Source organism: Sarcophilus harrisii, chromosome 2 (assembly GCF_902635505.1).
Source record: "Sarcophilus harrisii chromosome 2, mSarHar1.11, whole genome shotgun sequence".
Classification (NCBI taxonomy): domain Eukaryota; kingdom Metazoa; phylum Chordata; class Mammalia; order Dasyuromorphia; family Dasyuridae; genus Sarcophilus; species Sarcophilus harrisii.
In genome coordinates this window covers 639,120,099-639,147,172 of record NC_045427.1, presented here as the reverse complement: position 1 = coordinate 639,147,172, position 27,074 = coordinate 639,120,099, and the positions used below count along the sequence as shown (strand labels likewise).

The 27,074-nt window shown below is 37.7% G+C and overlaps 1 protein-coding gene across 2 annotated transcripts in view; it reads left to right on the top strand.

Annotated features, from left to right (window-relative positions):
• Positions 1-27,074, top strand: part of LOC100922431 (solute carrier family 22 member 15-like) — a 176,514-nt gene that overhangs the window by 124,416 nt on the left and 25,024 nt on the right. For both annotated transcript variants that reach the window (XM_031956891.1, XM_031956890.1), the window contains one exon: positions 18,166-18,274. In XM_031956891.1, the coding sequence (XP_031812751.1) occupies positions 18,166-18,274 (109 nt within the window). The remainder of the gene's footprint in view (positions 1-18,165; positions 18,275-27,074) is intronic.

Below are 27,074 nucleotides of genomic sequence, written 5' to 3'. Positions count from 1 at the left end.
TGTTGTACCAGACAGAGATGCTGGATTTGGAGACAGTCACTGATTACTGATTGTGCTTCAGTTTTCTGATCCATAAAATGAGAGACTAGACAAGCTCCCAAATCTCTCCTTCTACATTGATGGAACTTCCTTAGTGCTTAGCAAGGCATTCATTTAGAAGGTTTCTGGTGCTTTTGGAGCCTCAGCCCCCATTGTTGGGTCTCACCAATGTCAGCTACCAGCCCATTGTTGCACCAGACAGAGATGCTGGATTTGGAGGCTGTCACTGATTACTGATTGTGCTTCAGTTTTCTGATCCATAAAATAAGAGACTACACAAGCTCCCAAATCTTTCCTTCTTCTACATTTTTGGAACTTTCTCAGTGCTTAGCAAGAAATTCATTTAGAAGGTTTCTGGTGCTTTTGGAGCCTCAGCCCCCATTTCTCACCAATGTCAGCTACCAGCCCATTGTTGCACCAGACAGAGATGCTGGATTTGGAGACAGTCACTGATTACTGATTGTGCTTCAGTTTTCTGATCCATAAAATAAGAGACTAGACAAGCTCCCAAATCTCTCCTTCTACATTGATGGAACTTTCTTAGTGCTTAGTAAGGCATTCATTTAGAAGGTTTCTGGTGCTTTTGGAGCCTCAGCCCCCATTGTTGGTTCTCACCAATGTCAGCTACAAGCCCATTGTTGTACCAGACAGAGATGCTGGATTTGGAGACAGTCACTGATTACTGATTGTGCTTCAGTTTTCTGATCCATAAAATAAGAGACTAGACAAGCTCCCAAATCTCTCCTTCTACATTGATGGAACTTCCTTAGTGCTTAGCAAGGCATTCATTTGGAAGGTTTCTGGTGCTTTTGGAGCCTCAGCCCCCATTTCTCATCAATGTCAGCAACCAGCCCATTGTTGCACCAGACAGAGATGCTGGATTTGGAGACTGTCACTGATTACTGATTGTGCTTCAGTTTTCTGATCCATAAAATGAGAGACTAGACAAGCTCCCAAATCTCTCCTTCTACATTTATGGAACTTTCTTAGTGCTTAGCAAGGCATTCATTTAGAAGGTTTCTGGTTTTTGGACCTCAGCCCCATTGTTGGTTCTCACCAATGTAGCTACAAGCCATTGTTGTACCAGACAGAGATGCTGGATTTGCAGTCACTGATTACTGATTGTGCTTCAGTTTTCTGATCCATAAAATAAGAGACTAGACAAGCTCCCAAATCTCTCCTTCTTCTACATTTTTGGAACTTTCTTAGTGCTTAGCAAGGCATTCATTTAGAAGGTTTCTGGTGCTTTTGGAGCCTCAGCCCCCATTTCTCACCAATGTCAGCTACCAGCCATTGTTGCACCAGACAGAGATGCTGGATTTGGAGGCTGTCACTGATTACTGATTGTGCTTCAGTTTTCTGATCCATAAAATAAGAGACTAGACAAGCTTCCAAATCTCTCCTTCTACATTTATGGAACTTCCTTAGTGCTAAGCAAGGCATTCATTTAGAAGGTTTCTGGTGCTTTTGGAGCCTCAGCCCCCATTGTTGGGTCTCACCAATGTCAGCTACCAGCCCATTGTTGCACCAGACAGAGATGCTGGATTAGCAGGGTATCACTGATTACTGATTGTGCTTTAGTTTTCTGATCCATAAAATAAGAGACTAGACAAGCTCCCAAATCTCTCCTTCTTCTACATTTATGGAACTTTCTTAGTGCTTAGCAAGGAATACATTAAGAAGGTTTCTGGTGCTTTTGGAGCCTCAGCCCCCATTGTTGGGTCTCACCAATGTCAGCTACAAGCCCATTGTTGCACCAGACAGAGATGCTGGATTTGGAGGCTGTCACTGATTACTGATTGTGCTTCAGTTTTCTGATCCATAAAATAAGAGATTAGACAAGCTCCCAAATCTCTCCTTCTTCTACATTTATGGAACTTCCTTAATGCTTAGCAAGGCATTCATTTAGAAGGTTTCTGGTGCTTTTGGAGCCTCAGCCCCCATTGTTGGGTCTCACCAATGTCAGCTACCAGCCCATTGTTGCACCAGACAGAGATGCTGGATTTGGAGGCTGTCACTGATTACTGATTGTGCTTCAGTTTTCTGATCCATAAAATGAGAGACTAGACAAGCTCCCAAATCTCTCCTTCTACATTTATGGAACTTCCTTAGTGCTTAGCAAGGCATTCATTAGAAGGTTTCTGGTGCTTTTTGAGCCTCAGCCCCCATTGTTGGGTCTCACCAATGTCAGCTACAAGCCCATTTTTGTACCAGACAGAGATGCTGGATTTGGAGGCTGTCAAGGATTACTGATTGTGCTTCAGTTTTCTGATCCATAAAATAAGAGACTAGACAAGCTCCCAAATCTCTCCTTCTTCTACATTTATGGAACTTTCTTAGTGCTTAGCAAGGCATTCATTTAGAAGGTTTCTGGTGCTTTTGGAGCCTCAGCCCCCATTGTTGGGTCTCACCAATGTCAGCTACCAGCCCATTGTTGCACCAGACAGAGATGCTGGATTTGGAGGCTGTCACTGATTACTGATTGTGCTTCAGTTTTCTGATCCATAAAATAAGAGACTACACAAGCTCCCAAATCTTTCCTTCTTCTACATTTTTGGAACTTTCTCAGTGCTTAGCAAGAAATTCATTTAGAAGGTTTCTGGTGCTTTTGGAGCCTCAGCCCCCATTTCTCACCAATGTCAGCTACCAGCCCATTGTTGCACCAGACAGAGATGCTGGATTTGCAGGGTATCACTGATTGCTGATTGTGCTTCAGTTTTCTGATCCATAAAATAAGAGACTAGACAAGCTCCCAAATCTCTCCTTCTACATTTATGGAACTTTCTTAGTGCTTAGTAAGGCATTCATTTAGAAGGTTTCTGGTGCTTTTGGAGCCTCAGCCCCCATTGTTGGTTCTCACCAATGTCAGCTACAAGCCCATTGTTGTACCAGACAGAGATGCTGGATTTGGAGACAGTCACTGATTACTGATTGTGCTTCAGTTTTCTGATCCATAAAATAAGAGACTAGACAAGCTCCCAAATCTCTCCTTCTTCTACATTTATGGAACTTCCTTAGAGCTTAGCAAGGCATTCATTTGGAAGGTTTCTGGTGCTTTTGGAGCCTCAGCCCCCATTTCTCATCAATGTCAGCTACCAGCCCATTGTTGCACCAGACAGAGATGCTGGATTTGGAGACAGTCACTGATTACTGATTGTGCTTCAGTTTTCTGATCCATAAAATAAGAGACTAGACAAGCTCCCAAATCTCTCCTTCTTCTACATTTATGGAACTTCCTTAGTGCTTAGCAAGGAATTCATTTAGAAGGTTTCTGGTGCTTTTGGAGCCTCAGCCCCCATTGTTGGGTCTCACCAATGTCAGCTACCAGCCCATCGTTGCACCAGACAGAGATGCTGGATTAGCAGGATATCACTGACTACTGATTGTGCTTTAGTTTTCTGATCCATAAAATAAGAGACTAGAGAAGCTCCCAAATCTTTCCTTCTTCTACATTTTTGGAACTTTCTCAGTGCTTAGCAAGGCATTCATGTAGAAGGTTTCTGGTGCTTTTGGAGCCTCAGACCCCATTGTTGGGTCTCACCAATGTCAGCTACCAGCCCACTGTTGCACCAGACAGAGATGCTGGATTTACAGGGTATTAGTGATTCCTGATTGTGCTTTAGTTTTCTGATCCATAAAATAAGAGATTAGACAAGCTCCCAAATCTGTCCTTCTTCTACATTTATGATCCTATAAGTCATTGTACAGGGGAGTAAATGGAGCCCCACAGAGTGGGAGTGACCTACCCGAGATCATCCATACAAGTAGAAGCAGAATTTGAATTTAGATTCCTGACTCCTTTTCACTATTATCCATGGTTTCTCACTAATATTTGATGTTTTTTTTGCATCTTTTTCTCTTAGCTTTGGTTCTTCTTGGGGAGTTGCCCTGGTAGAAGGTTTGCTAAAAACACCATAATTTCCTGTTGCCATGGCAATGATCATTCCGAACTGACTTTGATGTTCCACTGTTAAGGCCTTTAAAAGATCAGATCTAGCCAAGTATTAATTATTATTAATAGCCAATTAGCTATTTAGCTAATCAAGCATCTGTCCATAGGCAAAGGCTTACTAAATGTTGATAAATGACACTAATGTAACTCTTTTTTTTTAAAGAGGGAATTGGGGTTAAATGACTTTCCCAGAATCACACAGATGGTAAGTGTCAAGTTTCTGAAGCCAGGATTTAAACTCCTGCTTCCAGTGTCGATGCTCTATCCACTGCCCCATCTAGCCACCCCTTAATATCTCCCTCTAAGGTTAATGAAGTGCTTTCCTCGTGCTCATGATCTCCTCTGAGCCTTCGTGAGGTGAATGCTCTCAGGGATTTCATTTTACAGCTGAGAAAGTTGGTGCTGGGAGAGGCTAAATGACAGACAGATGGTGTCCATTTCATCCTAGAACTACTTTGTTCATTGATCCTGCTATCATGAGGATGGGCCACTAGGTGGCTTCAAGTTGCAGAGTCCTGAGCCAGAGGGAGAAAGCTAGAGTTGGTGCATTACAGCTCAGATTTGTAGCATTATAGTCCAGATTTGTAGCATTATAGTTCAGATTTGTAGCATTTTATTTCGGATTTGTAGCATTATAGTTCATATTTGTAGCATTATAGTTCATATTTGTAGTGTTATAGTTCAGATTTGTAACATTATAGTTCAGATTTGTAACATTATAGTTCAGATTTGTAGCATCAATTTAGGGAGAGCAGGGATTGTTCCATTTTTTAAAATCTTTGTAACCCCCACACCTAATACAATTACCTGGCACCCTGTCTTTCCCTAAAATTACTTGTTCACTTGAATTAAAACTCCATAATGACTAGAGAAACTCATGTTTCAGTTCCCAGCAGAGAATAAAAACTTGGTAAGAACTGCCAAACTAGATGGAAACCCACACTGGTCCTAGGGGTGATTTCATGTTGAGGAGACCTTACCGGGGTGATGTGTGAGTCATTTTCCATCAAGCCAGGGCTAGAATTGTTCCTCGGTTCAGAAAGATGTGAGTCAGTCTGAAACTGACTCAGTTCTCAGCATGATGCCGGGTGACTCATTTCCCTCCATGATATAATGTTTGTTCCTTATGTGGCTGACCTCTTGGTTATGCTGGAAGATTAGCTTTTTTTTTCTTTTTCTAAGAAGAAAAAGACACTCTTGCAGAATAATCTAAAATCTTCCCAGGAAGGTAAGATGAGAATAATTTAAATAAATAAGCAAAAAAGGCTCACAATGGCCTGAAAGGAATCATCAGGTTTTAAAGGCATGTCTTACCATTCCCATTTCTGAGGAGTCTTTATTCCCAAGCAACTCAATTTTGGCATGTCACAGAAGCAAAGTGGGCATCCTGAGCACCCAGCTCATCGGAGGATGTTCCATTAGGAAGAAGTAGCCCCTTGACCACAGAATTGGCAGCCGGTAGTCAGAATAAACAATTTGGGATCTGGCATTCCTCCATGCATTCAAGTATAGAAATACAGCATTTAGTTGGAAAAATCACTTTTGTTTTCACAGTGTGGAGGATTTCAGAAACAAAAACAAAGCCCCCCTTTTCATCATGCCCTGATAAGTATATTGTTGACTGGCCAAATGGAAATGAATTTCCATTTTCTTATTCTTGTGGTGCACCTGTGTTTGTGTGCTGAGTTGGAAAGCCCATGTGTAATGCCATGTTCAGGCTGGGAGTCAGGGGCCTTTTTTTGTTCTTTATTTTGTTTCTGTCACTTATGTCCGTGTGACCTTGGAGAAGGCCCGAAACCAGTGTCTAAAATGAGGAGATTGGACTAAATGCCCTGCTCTTGAGGTAGATGAGGAGTGCTCTTGCTTCATTGTTGTGTAGCCTCAGTACCTTAGCACAGTGGCTGGTGTATGGTAGAGTTAATAAAGTGTGTTGATTGATTGAGCTTATAAAACATGCAGAAGAAGGTAAGGCTGCAATAGGGATCCAGAGTCTAGAATTGGTACCTGGGAACTAGCTGGAACAGAGACTGAGTGTTCTTAAAGGAGCCAACTTTCATGTTTCCAGAGCTAGAAGGGACCTTGGTGACTTTCAGAACACCTCTTCTCATTTTTAGATGAAGAAATGGAGTTTGTTGGTCACCTTTCTATTCATCATGCTGCCATCTTGAAGAGGTTTCTTCCTGATCTTCTCACTCTTTGCTCCAAGATTTTCCCCATTAAAGCTAAGGAGTGAGGAAATCTGAAAATAGCCCCAGAGGCAAAATACTAAGGTAGTAGTCACACTGATATTTGTTTCCACCTGTTGGGTGCACACTGGGAACAAGTTTAGGTGTAATGGCAGTAGTACTTTATGGTTCTGCTCAGAAGAATAAGAAAAGCTGAAAAGATGGTAAACTTCTGGTCTCTTTTTTTTTTTTCAAATTTTATTTTGGAGGACATTTAGGAGGTAGCCAGGTGCCACAGTGGATAGAGCACTGGTTCTGAGTTCAAAAATGAGCTCCAGACACTTATAATCTTAGGTAAGTCATTTAGCTTTTGCTTAAATGGATATTTGGAGATACTTTGGAGATAATTCCCTTTCATGTTATCTCTCACTCAATGTCTTTCTTTCTTTCCTCAGTTACTAGTACTCCTCTCTAATGAAATAAATTTGCAACTATTTTGCCTTTATTAATTAATATGCTAGAATATAAGCTCTTTGAGAGCAGTACCTGATAGATTGAGTTTAATAAATTTTTGTGGAATAAAAATTAAACCCTCTAAATGTCAAGATTTCCAGTGCCAAAACATTAATCCTTGAGGCAGCTTCCATGGTCAATTATGTTTAATTCATATAGAAAAATTCATTTGAAACCATTTTCATTTGTATAGAGTATTTGCCCACACACTTTCTCCTCACACCTCAACTCAGTTCCCCTAGGGGGATAAAGCAATCAAGAAAAATATTTTCCTAATTCTTCCTCTCCACCCTGAAGGCTTCCTCCCACTCTCTCCCAGCTTCTCTTTTGAATCAGTGATTGGGCTTCTGGGAGATCTGAGGACTTCAGTTCTTTTCACAGCAAGAGGCAAAGGCTTTCCTTAGGAAATAGGGTCCATACAAAGCAGAGTGTGGTTTGTCCTTCACCCATTCAATATTTATTTGCTAGGGTTGACAAAAGTTTAAATTAAATATGTAGCAAGCAGCCACTGGCTACTTGCCAGGGCCTGAGACAGAAGGAGAGAAGAATGAATCAACACTCACTCTTTTACTCTGCCCAGCTGCTGATCTCCACCCTTCCTTATCTGTCTGCCTCTCATCTCCCGGGAAGTTTCCCAGAGCTTTTGGACAGTAGTAAATTCTGGTAACTGCTGCAGGTCTGACCAAGGAACAAAGCACCTCCATCTCCTTTGGAGACTGCTGCAGCTGCTTGCTTCTTCTTGCCCTGGGGCCAATTTGACTTATTCTGAAACTGGAAAGGGAAGTCTGTGTAGCAAAGTCACCTTGCACAGATTCTTGCACTTTCTCTTTTCTTTCCTCCACTCTCTCTTAAAAAAACAAACCAACCAAACTGAAACACTAAATCTTCACAAGCAGAGCTCCACACAAATGATTGAAACCTTTCTGCTCTGATCCAAGGGCAGAGCCTAGCTCATCTACTTGCACTCCTGCCAAACTCTCCCAATTTTAGAGTACACATTTTGGTGATTGGATGGGGAGGGTGTCTTAAAAATAATATGCTCAATGACCAGGAAAAGTCAGGGTCATGTTCTGTCTCTGATACATTCTGGCTAGTCATTTAACTTAAACTCTTAAGGGGAAGAGAAAGCTCTAACCTGTATTGGTAGAGGGAGCTTCCTGATCCCAAGGTCCCCTATATATGAAACCACAAATCCAGATCTCTGGACCACATAGAAGGATATCCATCAAGGAATGGATATTTCCAGTCATAGAAGCTCACTGAAGCCTTCTCCTGAGTTGTGGAGCAGGTTGTCATCTGCATGAGAGAGGGAAATAGCCATATTTATGAAATCATAAATCCTTGAAATATCAAAGTATTGTGATGTGATCTCCATGGAATGAGGTGGTTGTTTTTTTTTTTTAATTTTAATTTTTTATTAACAGTACATATGCATGGGTAATTTTTTACATCATTATCCCTTGCACTCACTTCTGTTCTGACTTTTCCCCTCCTTTCCTCCACCCCCTCCCTTAAATGGCAGGCAGTCCTATACATGTTAAATATGTTATAGTATATCCTAGGTACAATATATGTGTGCAGAACTGAACAGTTCTCTTGTTGCACAGGAAGAATTGGATTCAGAAGATAAAAATAACCTGGGAAGAAAAACAAAAAATGCAAACAGTTCACACTCATTTCCTTCTCTGAGGAACACTAGTTCCTTCTCTGAATGTAGCTGATTCTGTCCATCATTGATCAATTGGAACTGAATTGGATTTTCTCTTTGTGGAAGAAATCCACTTCCATCAGAATACATCCTCATACAGTATTGTTGTTGAAGTGTATAATGATCTCTTGGTTCTGCTCATTTCACTCAGCATCAGTTTATGTCAGTCTCTCCAAGCTTCTCTGTATTCATCCTGCTGGTCACTTCTTACAGAACAATAATATTCCATAACATTCATATACCACAATTTACCCAACCATTCTCCAATTGATGAGCATCCATTGGAATTAGGTTCTGATGCTATAGACTTTGGGACTGAGTCTAAATATTTTATAACATTCATATACCACAATTTACCCAACCATTTTCCAATTGATGGGCAGCCATTGGAATTAGGTTTTGATGCTATAGGGTTTGGGACTGTGTCTAAAGTGTCATCTCCTGAGAGCTTCATCTAGAATGGTGTTAGATGCCATGAGCTTTACAAGCTTTCCAGAGAATAGAAAGAAAGATAGATTTGGAGCCTGAGTTCAAATCCTGACTCTGACAGTCATTATCTATATGACTTTGGGTAAATCATCTTACCATTTTACCACCTCATTATTGAATGAAAGATTTGGAATGGTTCATCTCAATATCTCTTGTAGAGAGTCTGTGACCCTGTGGAACTGAAACTCTAGAGCACTGCTGAAGGTCTAATTCTTGGCTTCTCCACTGTATGGTAAGCTCATCAGGAGTAGGCTGTGGATTGGGTATTTCTTACATGACATCTATGATGCTAATTAAAAGCTATTCACACAGAAGGAGCTAAATAAATGTAAGTTGAATGACTTCATGGAATTACACTATCTACTTTTAGGAAACTGCAGTACTTTTAATGATCTCAAGCTATCCCCCAGTAGACAGAGCTGTATTTTAGACATAGCAGGTCTCCAGGGGAAGTGGGATTGAAGAGCTTGGAACTCCCAGGTCTCAAAGTAATCCAAAAGAAAAAAACAGTAATATATGATGGACACAGACAGGATCCAGATATGTTCATTGATAATTTACATGTAAGAAGTATGTTAAGAGATATCAAGGAGGAAATGTGTGAATGGAAAAAGATGTGAACTGGTCACATGGTGAGAGCAAGGGTAAGCAATATGAGTACAATACTTATAATCACAAAATAGAAGACTTGAGGGAGACTGGCAGCATTTGAGGCATCTCCTTGAGGGTAGATCTGAGGAAGAGTAGAAGCAAGAGTTACATAGGGTGAGGATGAGTGGATGGGTCATAATTGTACTACTGGAGGGACAGTGATATTTTTGAACTCATGAGGCCATTAAAAGACATTGAGAAAGGGGGTAGATGTGATATCATATCACAATAAATATTGATAGGTTGTATCTCCCAAAAGATTAGTTATCAGTTGTCTGTTGAAAAGAGCTTTGTAAACTTTAAGATGCTTAGTAAATGTCAGATGGTAGTGATGGTTGGGGTTCTAGAAGATATATAGGAATAGTAATGGCCATTCCATCCTTCAAGGTCCCAGAGTGGCATCGAACTGGACATTCCTTCCAGTAATATAATGCTTGGGCAACTAGGTAGCACATTAGATATAGAATGAAATTTGGAGTCAGGAAGTTGTTGTTCATTTGTTCACTCTTACCCCAATCTTTGTGACCTATGGACCATGCTGTCTGTGAGGTTTTCGTGGAAAGATACTTGGAATAGTGCCATTTCCTTTGCCAATAGAATAAGTCAGAAAAGATTAATCCTACTCTTCGTGACCTATGGACCATACTGTCTTTGAGGTTTCCTTGGAAAGATTATTGGAATAGTGCCATTTCCTTCTCCAACAGATTAAAGCAAATAGAGATTAACCCCACTCTTTGTGACCTATGGATCATATTGTTCATGAGATTTTCTTGGGAAAGATTGTTGGAGTAGGTTGCCATGTCCTTCCCCAAGAGATTAAGGCAAACAGAGATGAACCCCATTCTTTGTGACCTATAGACCATACTGTTCATGAGATTTTCTTGGGAAAGATACTTGGAATAGTTTGCCATTTTCTTATTCAAAAGATTTAGGCAATCAGAGATTATCTACACTCTTTGTGACCTATAGACTATTTATGAAATTTTCTTGGTAAAGATTGCTGGAGGAGTTTGCCATGTCCTTCTGCAAGATATTAAGGCAAAAAGAGATTAACTCCACCCTTTGTGACCTATGGACCATACTGTCTATGAGGTTTTCTTGGAAAGATACTTGCAATAGTTTGCTATTTCCTTCTCCAAAAGATTAAGGCAAACATAGATTAACTCCACTCTTTGTACCTATGGATCATACTGTTTATGAGCTTTTTTTGGTAAAGATTGTTAGAATAGTTTGCCATGTCCTTCTCCAAAGGATTAAGACAAACAAAGATTAACCCCACTCTTTGGGACCTATGGATCCCACTGTCTATGACATTTTCGTGGAAAGATACTTGGAATAGTTTGCTATGTCCTTCCCCAAGACATTAAGGCAAACAGAAATTATCCCCACTTTTTGTGACCTATGGATCATACTGTCTATCAGATTTTCTTGGCAAAGATACTTGGAGTAGTTTGCTATTTTCTTCTCCAAAGGATTAAGGCAAAGATTTACTCTATTCTTTGTGACCTATGGATCATACTATTTATAAGGTTTTCATGGTGAAGATTGTTGGAGTAGTTTGCCATTTCCTTCTCCAAAGGATTAGGGCAAGCAGAGATTAGTCCCACTCTTTGTAACCTATGGAGCATACTGTCTATGAACTTTTCTTGGTAAAGATTGTTGGAATAGTTTTTTATGTCCTTCTCCAAAGGATTAAGGCAAACAGAGATTAATCCTACTCTTTGGGACCTATGGATCACACTGTCTATGAGATTTTTTTTAGAAAGATACTTGGAATAGTTTGCCATATCCTACTCCAAGAGATTAAGGCAAACAGAGATTTATCCCACTCTTTGTCACCTATAGACCATACTATCTATCAGATTTTCTTGGCAAAGATACTTGGAGTAGTTTGCTGTTTTCTTTTCCAAAGGATTAAGGCAAACAGAGATTAACTCCACTCTTTGTGACCTATGGAACATACTGTTTATAAGGTTTTCATGATAAAGATTGTTGGAGTAGTTTGCCATTTCCTTCTCCAAGAGGTTAAGACAAACAGAGATTAACCCCACTCTTTGGGACCTATAGACCATAATGTTTACGAAATTTTCTTGGTAAAGATTGTTGGAGTAGTTTGCCATGTCCTTCTGCAAGTTATTAAGGCAAAAAGAGATTAACTCCATCCCCTTTGTGACCTATGGACCATATTGTCTATGAGGTTTTCTTAGAAAGATACTTGGAATAGTTTGCCATTTCCTTCTCCAAAAGATGAAGGCAAACATAGATTATAACTCCACTCTTTGTAACCTATGGATTATGCTGTTTATGAGCTTTTCTTGGTAAAGATTGTTGGAATAGTTTGCCATGTCCTTCTCCAAAGGATTAAGACAAACGAAGATTAACCCCACTCTTTGTCACCTATAGACCATACTGTCTATCAGATTTTCTTGGCAGAGATACTTGGAGTAGTTTGCTATTTTCTTCTCTAAAGGATTAAGGCAAACAGAGATTAACTCCACTCTTGTACCTATGGATCATACTGTCTATCAGATTTTCTTGGCAAAGATACTTGGAGTAGTTTGCTATTTTCTTCTCCAAAGGATTAAGGCAAAGATTTACTCTACTCTTTGTGACCTATGGATCATACTATTTATGGGTTTTCATGGTAAAGATTGTTGTAGTAATTTGCCATTTCCTTCTTCAAAGGATTAAGGCAAACAGAGATTGTTTCCACTCTTTGTGACTATAGACCATACTGTTTATGAAATTTTCTTGGTAAAGATTGTTGGAGTAGTTTGCCATGTCCTTCTCTAAGAGATTAAGGCAAGCATAGAGTAATCCCACTCTTTGTGACCTATGGATCATAGTGTTTACAAGGATTTTTTGGTAAAGATTGTTGGAGTAATTTGCTATTTCCTTCTCCAAGAGATTAAGGCAAGCAGAGATTAACCCCACTCTTTGTGACCTATGGAACATACTGTCTATGAGATTTTCTTGGAAAGATACTTGGAATAGTTTGTTATTTCCTTCTCCAAAGGATTAGGGCAAACAGAGATTATTTCCACTCTTTGTGACCTATAGACCATACTGTTTATGAAATTTTCTTGGTAAAGATTGTTAAATAGTTTGGCATGTCCTTCTCCAAAAGATTTAGAAAAGCAGAGATTAACCTCACTCTTTGTGAACTGTGAATCATAGTATTTATAAGGTTTTCTTGGTAAAGATTGTTGGAGTAATTTGCCATTTCCTTCTCCAAGAGATTAAGGCAAACAGAGATTAACCCCACTCTTTGTAACCTATGGATCATGCTGTCTATGAGCTTTTCTGGGTAAAGATTGTGGGAATAGTTTTCCATGTCCTTCTCCAAAGGATTAAGGCAAACAGAGATTAACCCCACTTTTTGTGACCTATGGATCATATAGTCCATGAGCTTTTCTTGGTAAAGATTGTTGGAATAGTTTTTCATATCATTCTCCAAAGCATTAAGGCAGAGATTAACCCCACTCTTTGGGACCTATGAATCACACTGTCTATGAGGTATTCTTGGAAAGACACTTGGAATAGTTTGCCATATCCTTCTCCAAGAGGTTAAGGCAAACAGAGATTTATCCCACTCTTTGTTACCTATAGACTATACTATCTATCAGATTTTCTTGGCAAAGATACTTGGAGTAGTTTGCTGTTTTCTTTTCCAAAGGATTAAGGCAAACAGAGATTAACTCAACTCTTTGTGACCTATAGAACATACTGTCTATGAGATTTTCTTGGTAAAGATTGTTGAATAGTTTGGCATGTCCTTCTCCAAAAGATTTAGGCAAACAGAGATTAACTCCACTCTTTGTGACCTGTGGATCATATTCTTTATAAATTTTCTGGGTAAACATTGTTGGAGTAATTTGCCATTTCCTTCTCCAAGAGATTAAGGCAAGCAGAGATTAACCCCACTCTTTGTAACCTATGGATCATACTGTCCATGAGCTTTTCTTGGTAAAGATTGTTGGAATAGTTTTTCATGTCCTTCTCCAAAGCATTAAGGCAAACAGAGATTAACCCCACTCTTTGGGACCTATAGACCATAATGTTTACAAGGATTTTTTGGTAAAGATTGTTGGACTAACTTGCCATTTCCTTCTCCAAGAGATTAAGGCAAGTAGAGATTAACTCCATCCCCTTTGTGACCTATGGACCATATTGTCTATGAGGTTTTCTTAGAAAGATACTTGGAATAGTTTGCCATTTCCTTCTCCAAAAGATGAAGGCAAACATAGATTATAACTCCACTCTTTGTAACCTATGGATTATGCTGTTTATGAGCTTTTCTTGGTAAAGATTGTTGGAATAGTTTGCCATGTCCTTCTCCAAAGGATTAAGACAAACGAAGATTAACCCCACTCTTTGTCACCTATAGACCATACTGTCTATCAGATTTTCTTGGCAGAGATATTTGGAGTAGTTTGCTATTTTCTTCTCTAAAGGATTAAGGCAAACAGAGATTAACTCCACTCTTGTACCTATGGATCATACTGTCTATCAGATTTTCTTGGCAAAGATACTTGGAGTAGTTTGCTATTTTCTTCTCCAAAGGATTAAGGCAAAGATTTACTCTACTCTTTGTGACCTATGGATCATACTATTTATGGGTTTTCATGGTAAAGATTGTTGTAGTAATTTGCCATTTCCTTCTTCAAAGGATTAAGGCAAACAGAGATTGTTTCCACTCTTTGTGACTATAGACCATACTGTTTATGAAATTTTCTTGGTAAAGATTGTTGGAGTAGTTTGCCATGTCCTTCTAAGAGATTAAGGCAAGTACAGAGTAATCCACCTTTGTGACCTATGGATCATTAGTGTTTATAAGGATTTTTTGGTAAAGATTGTTGGAGTAATTTGCTATTTCCTTCTCCAAGAGATTAAGGCAGAGAGTTAACTTACTTTGTAGACCTATGGAACATACTGTCTATGAGATTTTCTTGGAAAGATACTTGAATAGTTTGTTATTTCCTTCTCCAAAGGATTAGGGCAAACAGAGATTATTTCCACTCTTTGTGACCTATAGACCATACTGTTTATGAAATTTTCTTGGTAAAGATTGTTAAATAGTTTGGCATGTCCTTCTCCAAAAGATTTAGAAAAGCAGAGATTAACCTCACTCTTTGTGAACTGTGAATCATAGTATTTATAAGGTTTTCTTGGTAAGATTGTTGGAGTAATTTCGCTATTTTCCAAGAGATTAAGGCAAACAGAGATTAACCCCACTCTTTGTAACCTATGGATCATGCTGTCTATGAGCTTTTCTGGGTAAAGATTGTGGGAATAGTTTTCCATGTCCTTCTCCAAAGGATTAAGGCAAACAGAGATTAACCCCACTTTTTGTGACCTATGGATCATATAGTCCATGAGCTTTTCTTGGTAAAGATTGTTGGAATAGTTTTTCATATCATTCTCCAAAGCATTAAGGCAGAGATTAACCTCCACTTTTGGGACCTTATGAATCAACTGTCTATGAGGTATTCTTGAAAGACATTTTTGGAAAGTTTGCCTATCCTTTCCCAAGAGGTTAACAAAAGAGATTTATCCCCTTTTGTTACCTATGATATACTTCTATCGATTTTTTGGCAAAGATTGATGTTTTGTTTTCTTTTTCCAAAGGATTAAAAAAGAGAAATCAATTTGACCATGAAAATACTGTCAGAGATTTTCTTTAAAGATTGTTGAAAGTTTGGCATGTCCTTCTCCGGGATTTAAAACAGAGATTAACTCATTTTTGTGACCGGGATCATATTCTTTATAAATTTTCTGAAAATTGTTGAGAATTTGCCACCTTTTCCGAATTAAGGCAAGAGAATTAACCCACCTTTGTAACCTATGACAATGTCCTGGCTTTTCTTGGAAAGATTGTTGAATAGTTTTCTGTCCTTCCCCTTAAGGCAAAGAGATTAACCCAATTTTTACCCATAGAATAATGTTTACTTAAATTTTCTTGGTAAAGATTGTTGGAGTAGTTTGCCATGTCCTTCTGCAAGTTATTAAGGCAAAAAGAGATTAACTCCATCCCCTTTGTGACCTATGGACCATATTGTCTATGAGGTTTTCTTAGAAAGATACTTGGAATAGTTTGCCATTTCCTTCTCCAAAAGATGAAGGCAAACATAGATTATAACTCCACTCTTTGTAACCTATGGATTATGCTGTTTATGAGCTTTTCTTGGTAAAGATTGTTGGAATAGTTTGCCATGTCCTTCTCCAAAGGATTAAGACAAACGAAGATTAACCCCACTCTTTGTCACCTATAGACCATACTGTCTATCAGATTTTCTTGGCAGAGATACTTGGAGTAGTTTGCTATTTTCTTCTCTAAAGGATTAAGGCAAACAGAGATTAACTCCACTCTTGTACCTATGGATCATACTGTCTATCAGATTTTCTTGGCAAAGATACTTGGAGTAGTTTGCTATTTTCTTCTCCAAAGGATTAAGGCAAAGATTTACTCTACTCTTTGTGACCTATGGATCATACTATTTATGGGTTTTCATGGTAAAGATTGTTGTAGTAATTTGCCATTTCCTTCTTCAAAGGATTAAGGCAAACAGAGATTGTTTCCACTCTTTGTGACTATAGACCATACTGTTTATGAAATTTTCTTGGTAAAGATTGTTGGAGTAGTTTGCCATGTCCTTCTCTAAGAGATTAAGGCAAGCATAGAGTAATCCCACTCTTTGTGACCTATGGATCATAGTGTTTACAAGGATTTTTTGGTAAAGATTGTTGGAGTAATTTGCTATTTCCTTCTCCAAGAGATTAAGGCAAGCAGAGATTAACCCCACTCTTTGTGACCTATGGAACATACTGTCTATGAGATTTTCTTGGAAAGATACTTGGAATAGTTTGTTATTTCCTTCTCCAAAGGATTAGGGCAAACAGAGATTATTTCCACTCTTTGTGACCTATAGACCATACTGTTTATGAAATTTTCTTGGTAAAGATTGTTGAATAGTTTGGCATGTCCTTCTCCAAAAGATTTAGAAAAGCAGAGATTAACCTCACTCTTTGTGAACTGTGAATCATAGTATTTATAAGGTTTTCTTGGTAAAGATTGTTGGAGTAATTTGCCATTTCCTTCTCCAAGAGATTAAGGCAAACAGAGATTAACCCCACTCTTTGTAACCTATGGATCATGCTGTCTATGAGCTTTTCTGGGTAAAGATTGTGGGAATAGTTTTCCATGTCCTTCTCCAAAGGATTAAGGCAAACAGAGATTAACCCCACTTTTTGTGACCTATGGATCATATAGTCCATGAGCTTTTCTTGGTAAAGATTGTTGGAATAGTTTTTCATATCATTCTCCAAAGCATTAAGGCAGAGATTAACCCCACTCTTTGGGACCTATGAATCACACTGTCTATGAGGTATTCTTGGAAAGACACTTGGAATAGTTTGCCATATCCTTCTCCAAGAGGTTAAGGCAAACAGAGATTTATCCCACTCTTTGTTACCTATAGACTATACTATCTATCAGATTTTCTTGGCAAAGATACTTGGAGTAGTTTGCTGTTTTCTTTTCCAAAGGATTAAGGCAAACAGAGATTAACTCAACTCTTTGTGACCTATAGAACATACTGTCTATGAGATTTTCTTGGTAAAGATTGTTGAATAGTTTGGCATGTCCTTCTCCAAAAGATTTAGGCAAACAGAGATTAACTCCACTCTTTGTGACCTGTGGATCATATTCTTTATAAATTTTCTGGGTAAACATTGTTGGAGTAATTTGCCATTTCCTTCTCCAAGAGATTAAGGCAAGCAGAGATTAACCCCACTCTTTGTAACCTATGGATCATACTGTCCATGAGCTTTTCTTGGTAAAGATTGTTGGAATAGTTTTTCATGTCCTTCTCCAAAGCATTAAGGCAAACAGAGATTAACCCCACTTTTTGTGACCTATGGATCATAGTGTTTACAAGGATTTTTTGGTAAAGATTGTTGGACTAACTTGCCATTTCCTTCTCCAAGAGATTAAGGCAAGTAGAGATTAACCCTACTCTTAGTGATCTATGGATTGTATTCTTTATAAATTTTCTGGGTAAAGATTATTGGAGTAATTTGCCATTTCTTTCTTCAAGAGATTAAGGCAAGAAGAGATTAACCCCACTATTTGTGTCCTATAGACCATACAGTCTATCAGATTTTCTTGGCAAAGGTACTTGGAATAATTTGCTATTTTCTTCTCCAAAGGATTAAGGCAAACAAAGATTAACTCCATTCTTTGTAACCTATGGATCATACTGTTCTCCAATAGATTAAGGCAAGCAGAGATTAACCCTACTCTTTGTGGCCTATGGATCATACTGTCTATGAGGTTTTCTTGGAAAGGTACTTGGAATAATTTGCCATGTCCTTCTCCAGTGGATTAAGGTGACTTATCCAGGATCAAACTTTGCTAAAATGGAATAATCAGCAAAACAATAAATTAATCCTGATTTATTACCTTGCCCCATTTCCAAAGAGTTAATATTTCCCCTGATAATTGAGCACTGAGAGCCATTGGAGTGGGTTCTCCTATATCTCTTTTTAAAGTTTTAATATTCTGACAACTTCAGCCCAAGTTAGTTTTCCAACTAAAGCACCATCCATTTCCGTGCTATTGAAGTCATTTTCCTTTAATCTCTCCATAGGTTTATTTTGGAATCCCATGTTGCTGGCCTTGAGTGGAAAAATGGCCATCAGCGCTGCCTTCAACACGGTCTACATCTACACTTCAGAACTCTACCCTACAGTAATAAGGTAGTTGTGCTTAATGTCATGATTCGTACATTCAGACCACACTGACTAAATGAGAAAGATTGGATGCTATTTAGACTGTTCATGGAATGAGGCATTCTCAGTCACCTAGCCTTCTTCTTTGGAAGAATTAGTTTTCTTATTGGACTTAGTGTACAACAAGATAAATGTCAGGCTCATTTGGAGAGTCAAGCATGAAAAGTAGATAAAGCATATAAAACTATCATTCCTTTTCTATGTCAAATCCTGGACCTCACTCTCAGCCTCTTACACACACACACACACACACACACACACACACACACACTCACTCACACCTATTTTGAATGACTACCTCCATTCAAATATCTCATGCATAGGAAAGTTTTCAATATTTACCTTCCCTTGATGTATATGGTGAATCTTCAAGAATGATTCTTCTCATATCTTTGTTCTGCTTCTTTATATCTTCTTTTTTTCTAATAAATTTCCCATCATCCATGATCCCATCAGATGTGGGTATTCCTCCAAGAATGCAGATCCCAACCCATTTCTGAATGATTCTTGATGCTGTCCCATCACAAGTTCACAGCCCAATGTTCTGGAAATTTTTTGTGATTTCTCCTGACCTTGTGTGGATACATCTGGTGTACCTTCTTGACACATGATAAACCTCCTTGATGACATCCTTTACTATGTTTGTCCCTGGTAAAGGTTCATTTAAAAAATACTGATATTGGATTGGCCATCATAGAATGATCCTAGGATGTGGAATCCTCATGTTGTCTAAGAGTTAGAGACAGTTACATGGTGCAGGATGGAGGGCTGGATCCTGGGGTCAGGAAGATCTGGGTTTACTTCCTGGACTGTGACTAGACTCTGGGCAACTCACTTAATTACTCTCTGTCTCAATTTCCCTAGCTGGATGGAGGTTATAACGGCATGAAATGGGGGTCATAACAACATCTAATTCTAAGGTTTGTTTTGAGGATCAAATGAGATAATATTTGTAAAGTTTTTAGCAAGGTCCTGTCACATAGTAGGTGCATAATAAATGCTTATTTCCTTTTTTTTTTGTTTCCTAAAAATTGAAAATGAGTTTGTCAGAGGACCATGGAAAAATGCATGATGGTGGTGAGTAGGCTACAAGGGACTGTTTCATCCAGGACACTTAAATATATTTGCTCAAATAGATTTTATGTGGAATGAAAGAAATTTGATTCCCACCCCATTCCTCCAATTTCAGTATATTAAGATATTAGCCTTATACCTTCACCTTCAGAGAGTTAGAATTCTGAATAAATGGAGGAGGGGAAAGAAAAAAAGAAAAAAGAAAATCAGTTGAGCATTAAAAGTAATGACTGACATGTAGTTCTTACTGTATGTCAGGTACTAAGTGAGCTATTATAATTATTTTATTGTCTTAACAATAACAATAATCAGAAGATCATTGATTTAGACCTAGAGGGGACCTCAGAGAGACTCAATCCCAACTCCACCATGTGATAGAGAAGGGTCTGGCTCAGGATCACATAGCTGGTGTCTAAGAGAGGATCTTGGGTCTTCCTGACTCCAAGTCCAATACTCTGTCCACTGTGCCAACTACTTAAGTCAAGGCAGATATTTATGTAGTGCTATATGCTCTTCAAACTCTTTGTGCCCATTTGAACCTTCACTTCTGTGATTTGGGCATTGCAGATATTAAAACCTCTGTTTTAGAGATGAGGAAATAAAGGATGAGTCCTAAAGTGACCTGCATAAGGTCATGCAGCTGATGACATTGCCAGACACAAGATGCTTACTAAATGCTTATTAGTGAGTTAGCACTAGATTGAAATCCTGCTACTGACACTAGAGAGAGCATGGAGAGAGCACTGGACTGGAGACCAGGAAAACTTATCATCCTGAGTTCAAATCTGTCTTTACTAGCTTGGGTGACCCTGGGCATGTCCCTAACAATGTTTGCTTCAGTTTCTCCATCTGTCAAATGAGTTGGAGAAGAAAATGGCAAACTACTCCAGTATCTTTGGCAAGAAAACCCAAAATGGGGTTACAAAGAGTTCAAACAAGGGAAAGTCATTTAACTTCCTTGGGCCTCAGTTTCCTCATCTGCAAAATGAGGGAGATGGATATGATACCTAGATTTTTGATCCAATGATTAGCAGGGATTGATTCTGAACCTGGGTTTTCTGACTCTAAATTCAGCTCTCTGCTCCACAGTACCCCAGTTTTCCCATCCTTCCCCTGAGATATTAAGAGCAAATTTATCTTATATTTTGGTGAAATGGGCACAAAGTTATAATGTAATCACAGTATCTTGAATTTACAAGTGAGCTGTGATGTCATTAAAACCAATCTCCCCCTAGATATTAAGGGCAAATTTATCTTCTGGCATAAGACTATAATATAATCATAGTATCTTGAACCTGGAAGTGAGCTCTGATTTCATTAAAACCTTCATATGGCATCAGACATACAGTAAGTGCTAAATAAATGCTCACTATCTAGATTAAAAATACCTTCTACATCCTATCCAATAAGTGGTTAAATATCCACAACTTCAAGATCTCCACTTAGGGAACCTACTCCCTTCTCCAAGCAACCAACCTATTCCATTTAATTTTTTTTCATTTTTTATTAAAGCTTTTAATTGTCAAAACATGCATGAATAATTTTTCAGCATTGATCCTTGCAAATCCTTATGTTCCAAATTTCTCCTCTTTCCCCATCCTTCCGTAATGGCAAGTAATCCAATACATGTAAAAATATATGTGAAATCCAATATATATACATATTTATACAATTATCTTGCTGCACAAAAAAAAAATCAGATCAAAAAGGAAAAAAAATGAGAAAGAAAACAAAATGTAAGCAAACAACAACATAGAGAGTGGTCTACACTCAGTTCCCACAGTCTTCTCTCTGGGTGCAGATGGCTCTCTTCATCAATGAGCAATTGGAACTGTTTTGAAACATCTCATTGTTGAGGAGAGCCATGTCTGTCAGAATTGATCATTGTATAATATTGATATTGTCCTGTACAATGATCTCCTGGTCCTGCTCATTTCACTCAGCCTCAGTTCATGTAAGTCTCTCCAGGTCTCTTTGAAATCATTCTGCTGATCATTTCTTAGAGAACAATAATATTCCACAACCTTCCTATACCATAATTTATTCAGCCATTCCCCAAATGACGGGCATCCACTTAGTTTCCAGTTCCTTGCCACCACAAAAAGGGCTGCCACAAACATTTTTGTACATGCAGGTCCCTTTCCCTCCTTTAGGATCTCTCTGGGATATAATCTCAGTAGAAACACTGCTGGATCAAGTGTTTGCATAGTTTGATAACCCTTTGAGCATAGTTCCAAATTGCTCTCCAGAATGGGTTGGATCATTCACAACTTCACTACAACTGGTGTCCCAGTTTTCCCACATCCCCTCCAACTTTGGTCATTATCTTTTCCTGTCATCTTAGCCAATCTTACAGGTGTGTAGTGGTACCTCAGAGTTGTCTTAATTTGCATTTCTCTGATTAATAGTGATTTAGAGCACCTTTTCATATGTCTAGAAATGGTTTCAGTTTATTTATCTGAAAATTGTTTATATCCTTTGACCATTTATCAATTGGAGAATGGCTTAAATTCTTATAAATTTGAGTCAGTTCCCTAAATTTTTAGAAATGAGGTCTTTATCAGAACCCTTGAATGTAAAATCCCCCCTCCCCAATTTATTGCTTCCCTTCTAATCTTGTCTGCATTCATTTTGTTTGTACAAAACCTTTTTATCTTAATAGAATCAAAACAATCTATTGGTGATCAATAATGATCTCTAGTTCTTTGGCCACAAATTCCTGCCCCCTCCACAGATCTGAGAGGTTATTCCAATTTATTTGTAATCTCATTCTTTATGTTTAAATCATGAACCCATTTCAACCTTATCTTGGTATGGAGTGTTAGGTGTGGGTCAGTGCCTAGTTTCTGCCATCCTGGTTTCTAATTTTCTCAGCAGTTTTTGTCAAATAGTGATTTCTTTCCCCCAAAGCTGGGCTCTTTGCAGCCTATTCCATTTAAAAAAGTTCTAAGGATTAAAAACGTTTCTTGCAAAGCCTCCCTCAGAAACCTTTATCCATTGCTTCAGCCCCACCCCGCCCCCACCTCCTCTGTAGGCTGTAGCAGTGGATGGCAGCCCTTCAGGGATGACTGGTGCTAGGGAAGAATGGAAGGGGGTGGGAGGAAGACCAGTGAGCTGACAAACCAGCAGAGTTTGGGAAGCAGCGTGATGTGGTCGGAGCAATAGAAAGCAGTTGAGAATCTGCTTCAATATTCTCCTAGCTCTGTAACCAGGAGCAAACCATTGCAGCTGAATTTCCTTATCTGGAAAATTATTATAATAGTGCAGCCTACATGTTACCTACCTTGCAGGGGCTGATGCAAGAGAAAAATACATTGTAAATGGAAGTTGCTTGGTTAAAAGGGCTGTGAGCATTATTGTTCTAACCCCTGGGAACATGAGGCTGGATGGAGTTCACAGATTTCTCCCTAAAAGATTATCCCATGAAACAATGGACTCCATTTAAATGAACCACAGGACACGGGGAAACTAATGTGAGGGCCCCATGAGCAAAGGAAACAGGTATTCAGAAAGTGGGATGGATGCCAGAGGGCCTCCAGCACCCCATTCTGATCTCTACCCCCCCCCCCCTCCCCGCCCAATCCCATAGGACAAATGTCTTGCTGTAATAAGCCGTGACTGTCATACAGTATGTAGGAACTCGTTGCCAAGAGCTAACGCTCCAGAGAAAAAGACTTGTAGCTTCCTAGGTGTGGTTTATCTGCTGGAAAATATAGTCATTGAATTTTCTTCCTTTAATCCAGTTCTGGGGACCATGAACTTCAAAATTGGATACCTGCATTTGGTAGCAATGGTACAATTGGTAATCCTATGTATTTATGCCCTTTGAAACTGTGTGTCTTAAGAAAGGAGCCCCACACTCCCCCAGATTACCCAGAGGGTGTGGGACCCAGAAAAAGTCTCAGTCCCTTGCTCTGATGTTATCCAATTTTATGGGATCACCTGTAAATTGAAATCAAATAGTAATCAGCAAGCATCTAGCAGTCCCTAGCTCCACTCAATGCAAAAACCCTACCAGGGCTTGCTCTTTCCTGGAAATGATTAAATACTATGAGGAGGAATAGGGAAGGCAGTAAGCATTTATGAGCACCTACTGTGTGTCAAATACTTTACAAATATTATCTTGTTTGCTCTTCCCCACAACTGTGGGAGGGAAGTATTGTTATTATCTCCATTTATAGTTGAGGCAACTGAGTCACACTGCTAATAAATGACTGAAGCAAGTTATGAGCTCATTTCTTCCTGACTCAAGTCCACCCAAGAAAGCTAAGGGGTACTTCAGTGGAATATTTGAACAAAAGTGTTTAATAAATATTGATCAAATTATTAAACAAATGTGTCCTAATCCTTATTTAATAATATTGTTAAAAATAATTTCTCTAGATGGCTTTAGTTTTTACTTCATGGTCATTTTAGGAGGTAACCTTCCTCCCCTTACTGCCAAGATTGGTTCCTCCCTAATAACAAAGAAAACAGTTAATCAAAAATAATACATGAAGTGGTCATGTCTGATAATGTATGCACTATTCTGCTCTAGTAGTCTGCCATCTCCTCTTCAAGACATTAGGGGTTATTCAGTTTCTGAGAGTTTGGCTTCCTTTTTAGCAATATATATATTTCTTGATGATAATGTCTTTATTTACTCTGTATTTTAGATCTCTTTATTTTATTCTGTACCAAGACATAAAAATCTTCCCTAGGCTACTGCAAATCCTTCACTGTGGTTATTTCATACTGTATATAATAATATCCCATTACATTCATATCCTAAACTTTGTTGTTCTTGTTTCATTTTGTCTTGTTTTGGTTTTTCCCCAGCAATGGACATTTTTACACTCATAAAGTGCCATCCTGGGGATTTTAAGATATGTATATTGGGTCTTTGCTGTCTGGTCTTAGAAATCATTATCCTTCTGGCCTTCCCCACATACTGAGCTTCTTAATAGGATTTATGTCTTCTGAGTTAATGATTAGTGTCCTTTCCCTTACAGCACAGGTCCCAATAAATGTTTACTGAAGGAATCAGTTAACTAGGAGCTTGGCATTTTTGACTTTGAAGTAAGAGAGAACAGAGAAACTTGGCAGGACACCCTCCACTATTTAGAATTCCTAGACTCATGTCCATTAATCACTGTCAGTTTATTTATCAAACCATCACTACCTAGATTTTCACTTCAGTTCTCATTGGATAACCTCTGGTTGAAAAGTTGTATAAGGACACTGAATGGTATCTTCCTTACTTTAAAAAATTATTTGTCATTTAGAACATTTAAAAAATATGGCTATTGATAATTTGAATCATTTTTTTCTGATAACTGCCTCCACAGATCCTTTGAGCATTGCTGAAATGGAAAATAGCCCTTTTTCATGCAAATTTAGATCAGGTGCCTATATGTTATACTAAAAGGATAAATGACATATACATCAGCAATTATATATAATAAAGACAGGTTAAGTGACATATAATTGGGCCATTATATATTATACAATGAGGATAAATGATATATTTAGCTAAGATATATTACACAAAGAGGTCAAAAGACATACACATGGGCTATTACATATAATACAGAGAGGTTAAATGACATACACATGGGCTGTTATATTATAGAGAGAGTTTAAATGAAATACTTGAGCTACTATATATTATACAGAGAAGATAAATAACATATACTTGAGCTATAGTATATTATAGATAGAGGTTAAATGACATATTCTTGAGCAAGCATGAATTATACAGAGAGGCTAAACGACATAAATATGAGCTATAATATATTATACACAGAGGTTAAAGGACATATTCTTGAGCTATTATATATTATATGGAGAGGTGAAATGAGAAGTTCTTGAGCTATTATTTATTAAACAGAGAGGATAAATGACAGATACATGAGCAATTATATATTGTGAACAGAGGATAAAGGACATGTTGTTGGGATATTATTTATTACACAGAGAGGCAATATGACAGATACATGAGCTGTTATATATTATATAGAAGTTAAATGACATATACTTGAAATACTATTTATTATACAGAGAGGCTAAATGTCATATACATGAGTTATAATATATTATACATAGAGGTCAAATGACATGATCTTGAGCTATTATATATTATACAGATTGGCTAAATGAAATGTTCTTGAGCTATTATTTATTATACAGATGGGCTAAATGACATGTTCTTGAGCTATTACATATTATACATATAGGTTAAGTGACATATATTTGAGATATTATTTATGATACAGATGGGATAAATGACATGTACTTGAGCTATTATTTATTATACATATGGGCTAAATGAGATGTTCTTGAGCTATTATTTATTATACAGAAGGGTGAAATGACATGTTCTTGAGCTATTATATATTATACATAGAGGTTAAATGACATACACTTGAGTTAACATATAATATACATAGAGTCTAAATGACATGTTCTTGAGCTAATTTTTATTATACATATGGGCTAAATGAGATGTTCTTGAGCTATTATTTATTATACAGAAGGGCTAAATGACATGTTCTTGAGCTATTACATATTATACATATAGGTTAAGTGACATATATTTGAGATATTATTTATGATACAGATGGGATAAATGACATGTACTTGAGCTATTATATATTATACAAAGAGGTCAAATGACATGATCTTCAGCTATTATATATTATACAGAGAGGTTAAATGACATCTTCTTGAGCTATTATTTATTATACAGATGGGCTAAATGAGATCTTCTTGAGCTATTATTTATTATACAGATGGGCTAAATGAGATGTTCTTGAGCTGTTATTTATTATACAGAAGGGTGAAATGACATGTTCTTGAGCTATTACATATTATACATATAGATTAAGTGACATATTTGAGATATTATTTATGATACAGATGGGATAAATGACATTTTCTTGAGCTATTATATATTATACATAAAGGTTAATGACATACACTTGAGCTAACATATAATATACATAGAGTCTAAATGACATGTTCTTGAGCTATTTTTAATATACAGATGGGCTAAATGAGATGTTCTTGAGCTATTATTTATTATACAGAAGGGCTAAATGACATGTTCTTGAGCTATTATATATTATACATAGAGTTTAAATGAAACACACTTGAGCTAAAATATAATATAGAGTCTAAATGACATTTTTAAGCTATTTTTTATTATACAGATGGGCTAAATGACATGTTCTTGAGCTATTATATATTATACATAGAGGTTAAATGACATGATCTGCAGATATTATATATTATACAGAGATGTTAAATGACATCTTCTAGAGCTAATATTTATTATACATATGGGCTAAATGAGATGTTCTTGAGCTATTATTTATTATACAGAAGGGCTAAATGACATGTTCTTGAGCTATTACATATTATACATATAGGTTAAGTGACATATATTTGAGATATTATTTATGATACAGATGGGATAAATGACATGTACTTGAGCTATTATTTATTATACATATGGGCTAAATGAGATGTTCTTGAGCTACTATTTATTAAACAGAAGGGTGAAATGACATGTTCTTGAGCTATTATATATTATACATAGAGGTTAAATGACATACACTTGAGCTAACATATAATATACATAGAGTCTAAATGACATGTTCTTGAGCTAATTTTTATTATACATATGGGCTAAATGAGATGATCATGAGGATAT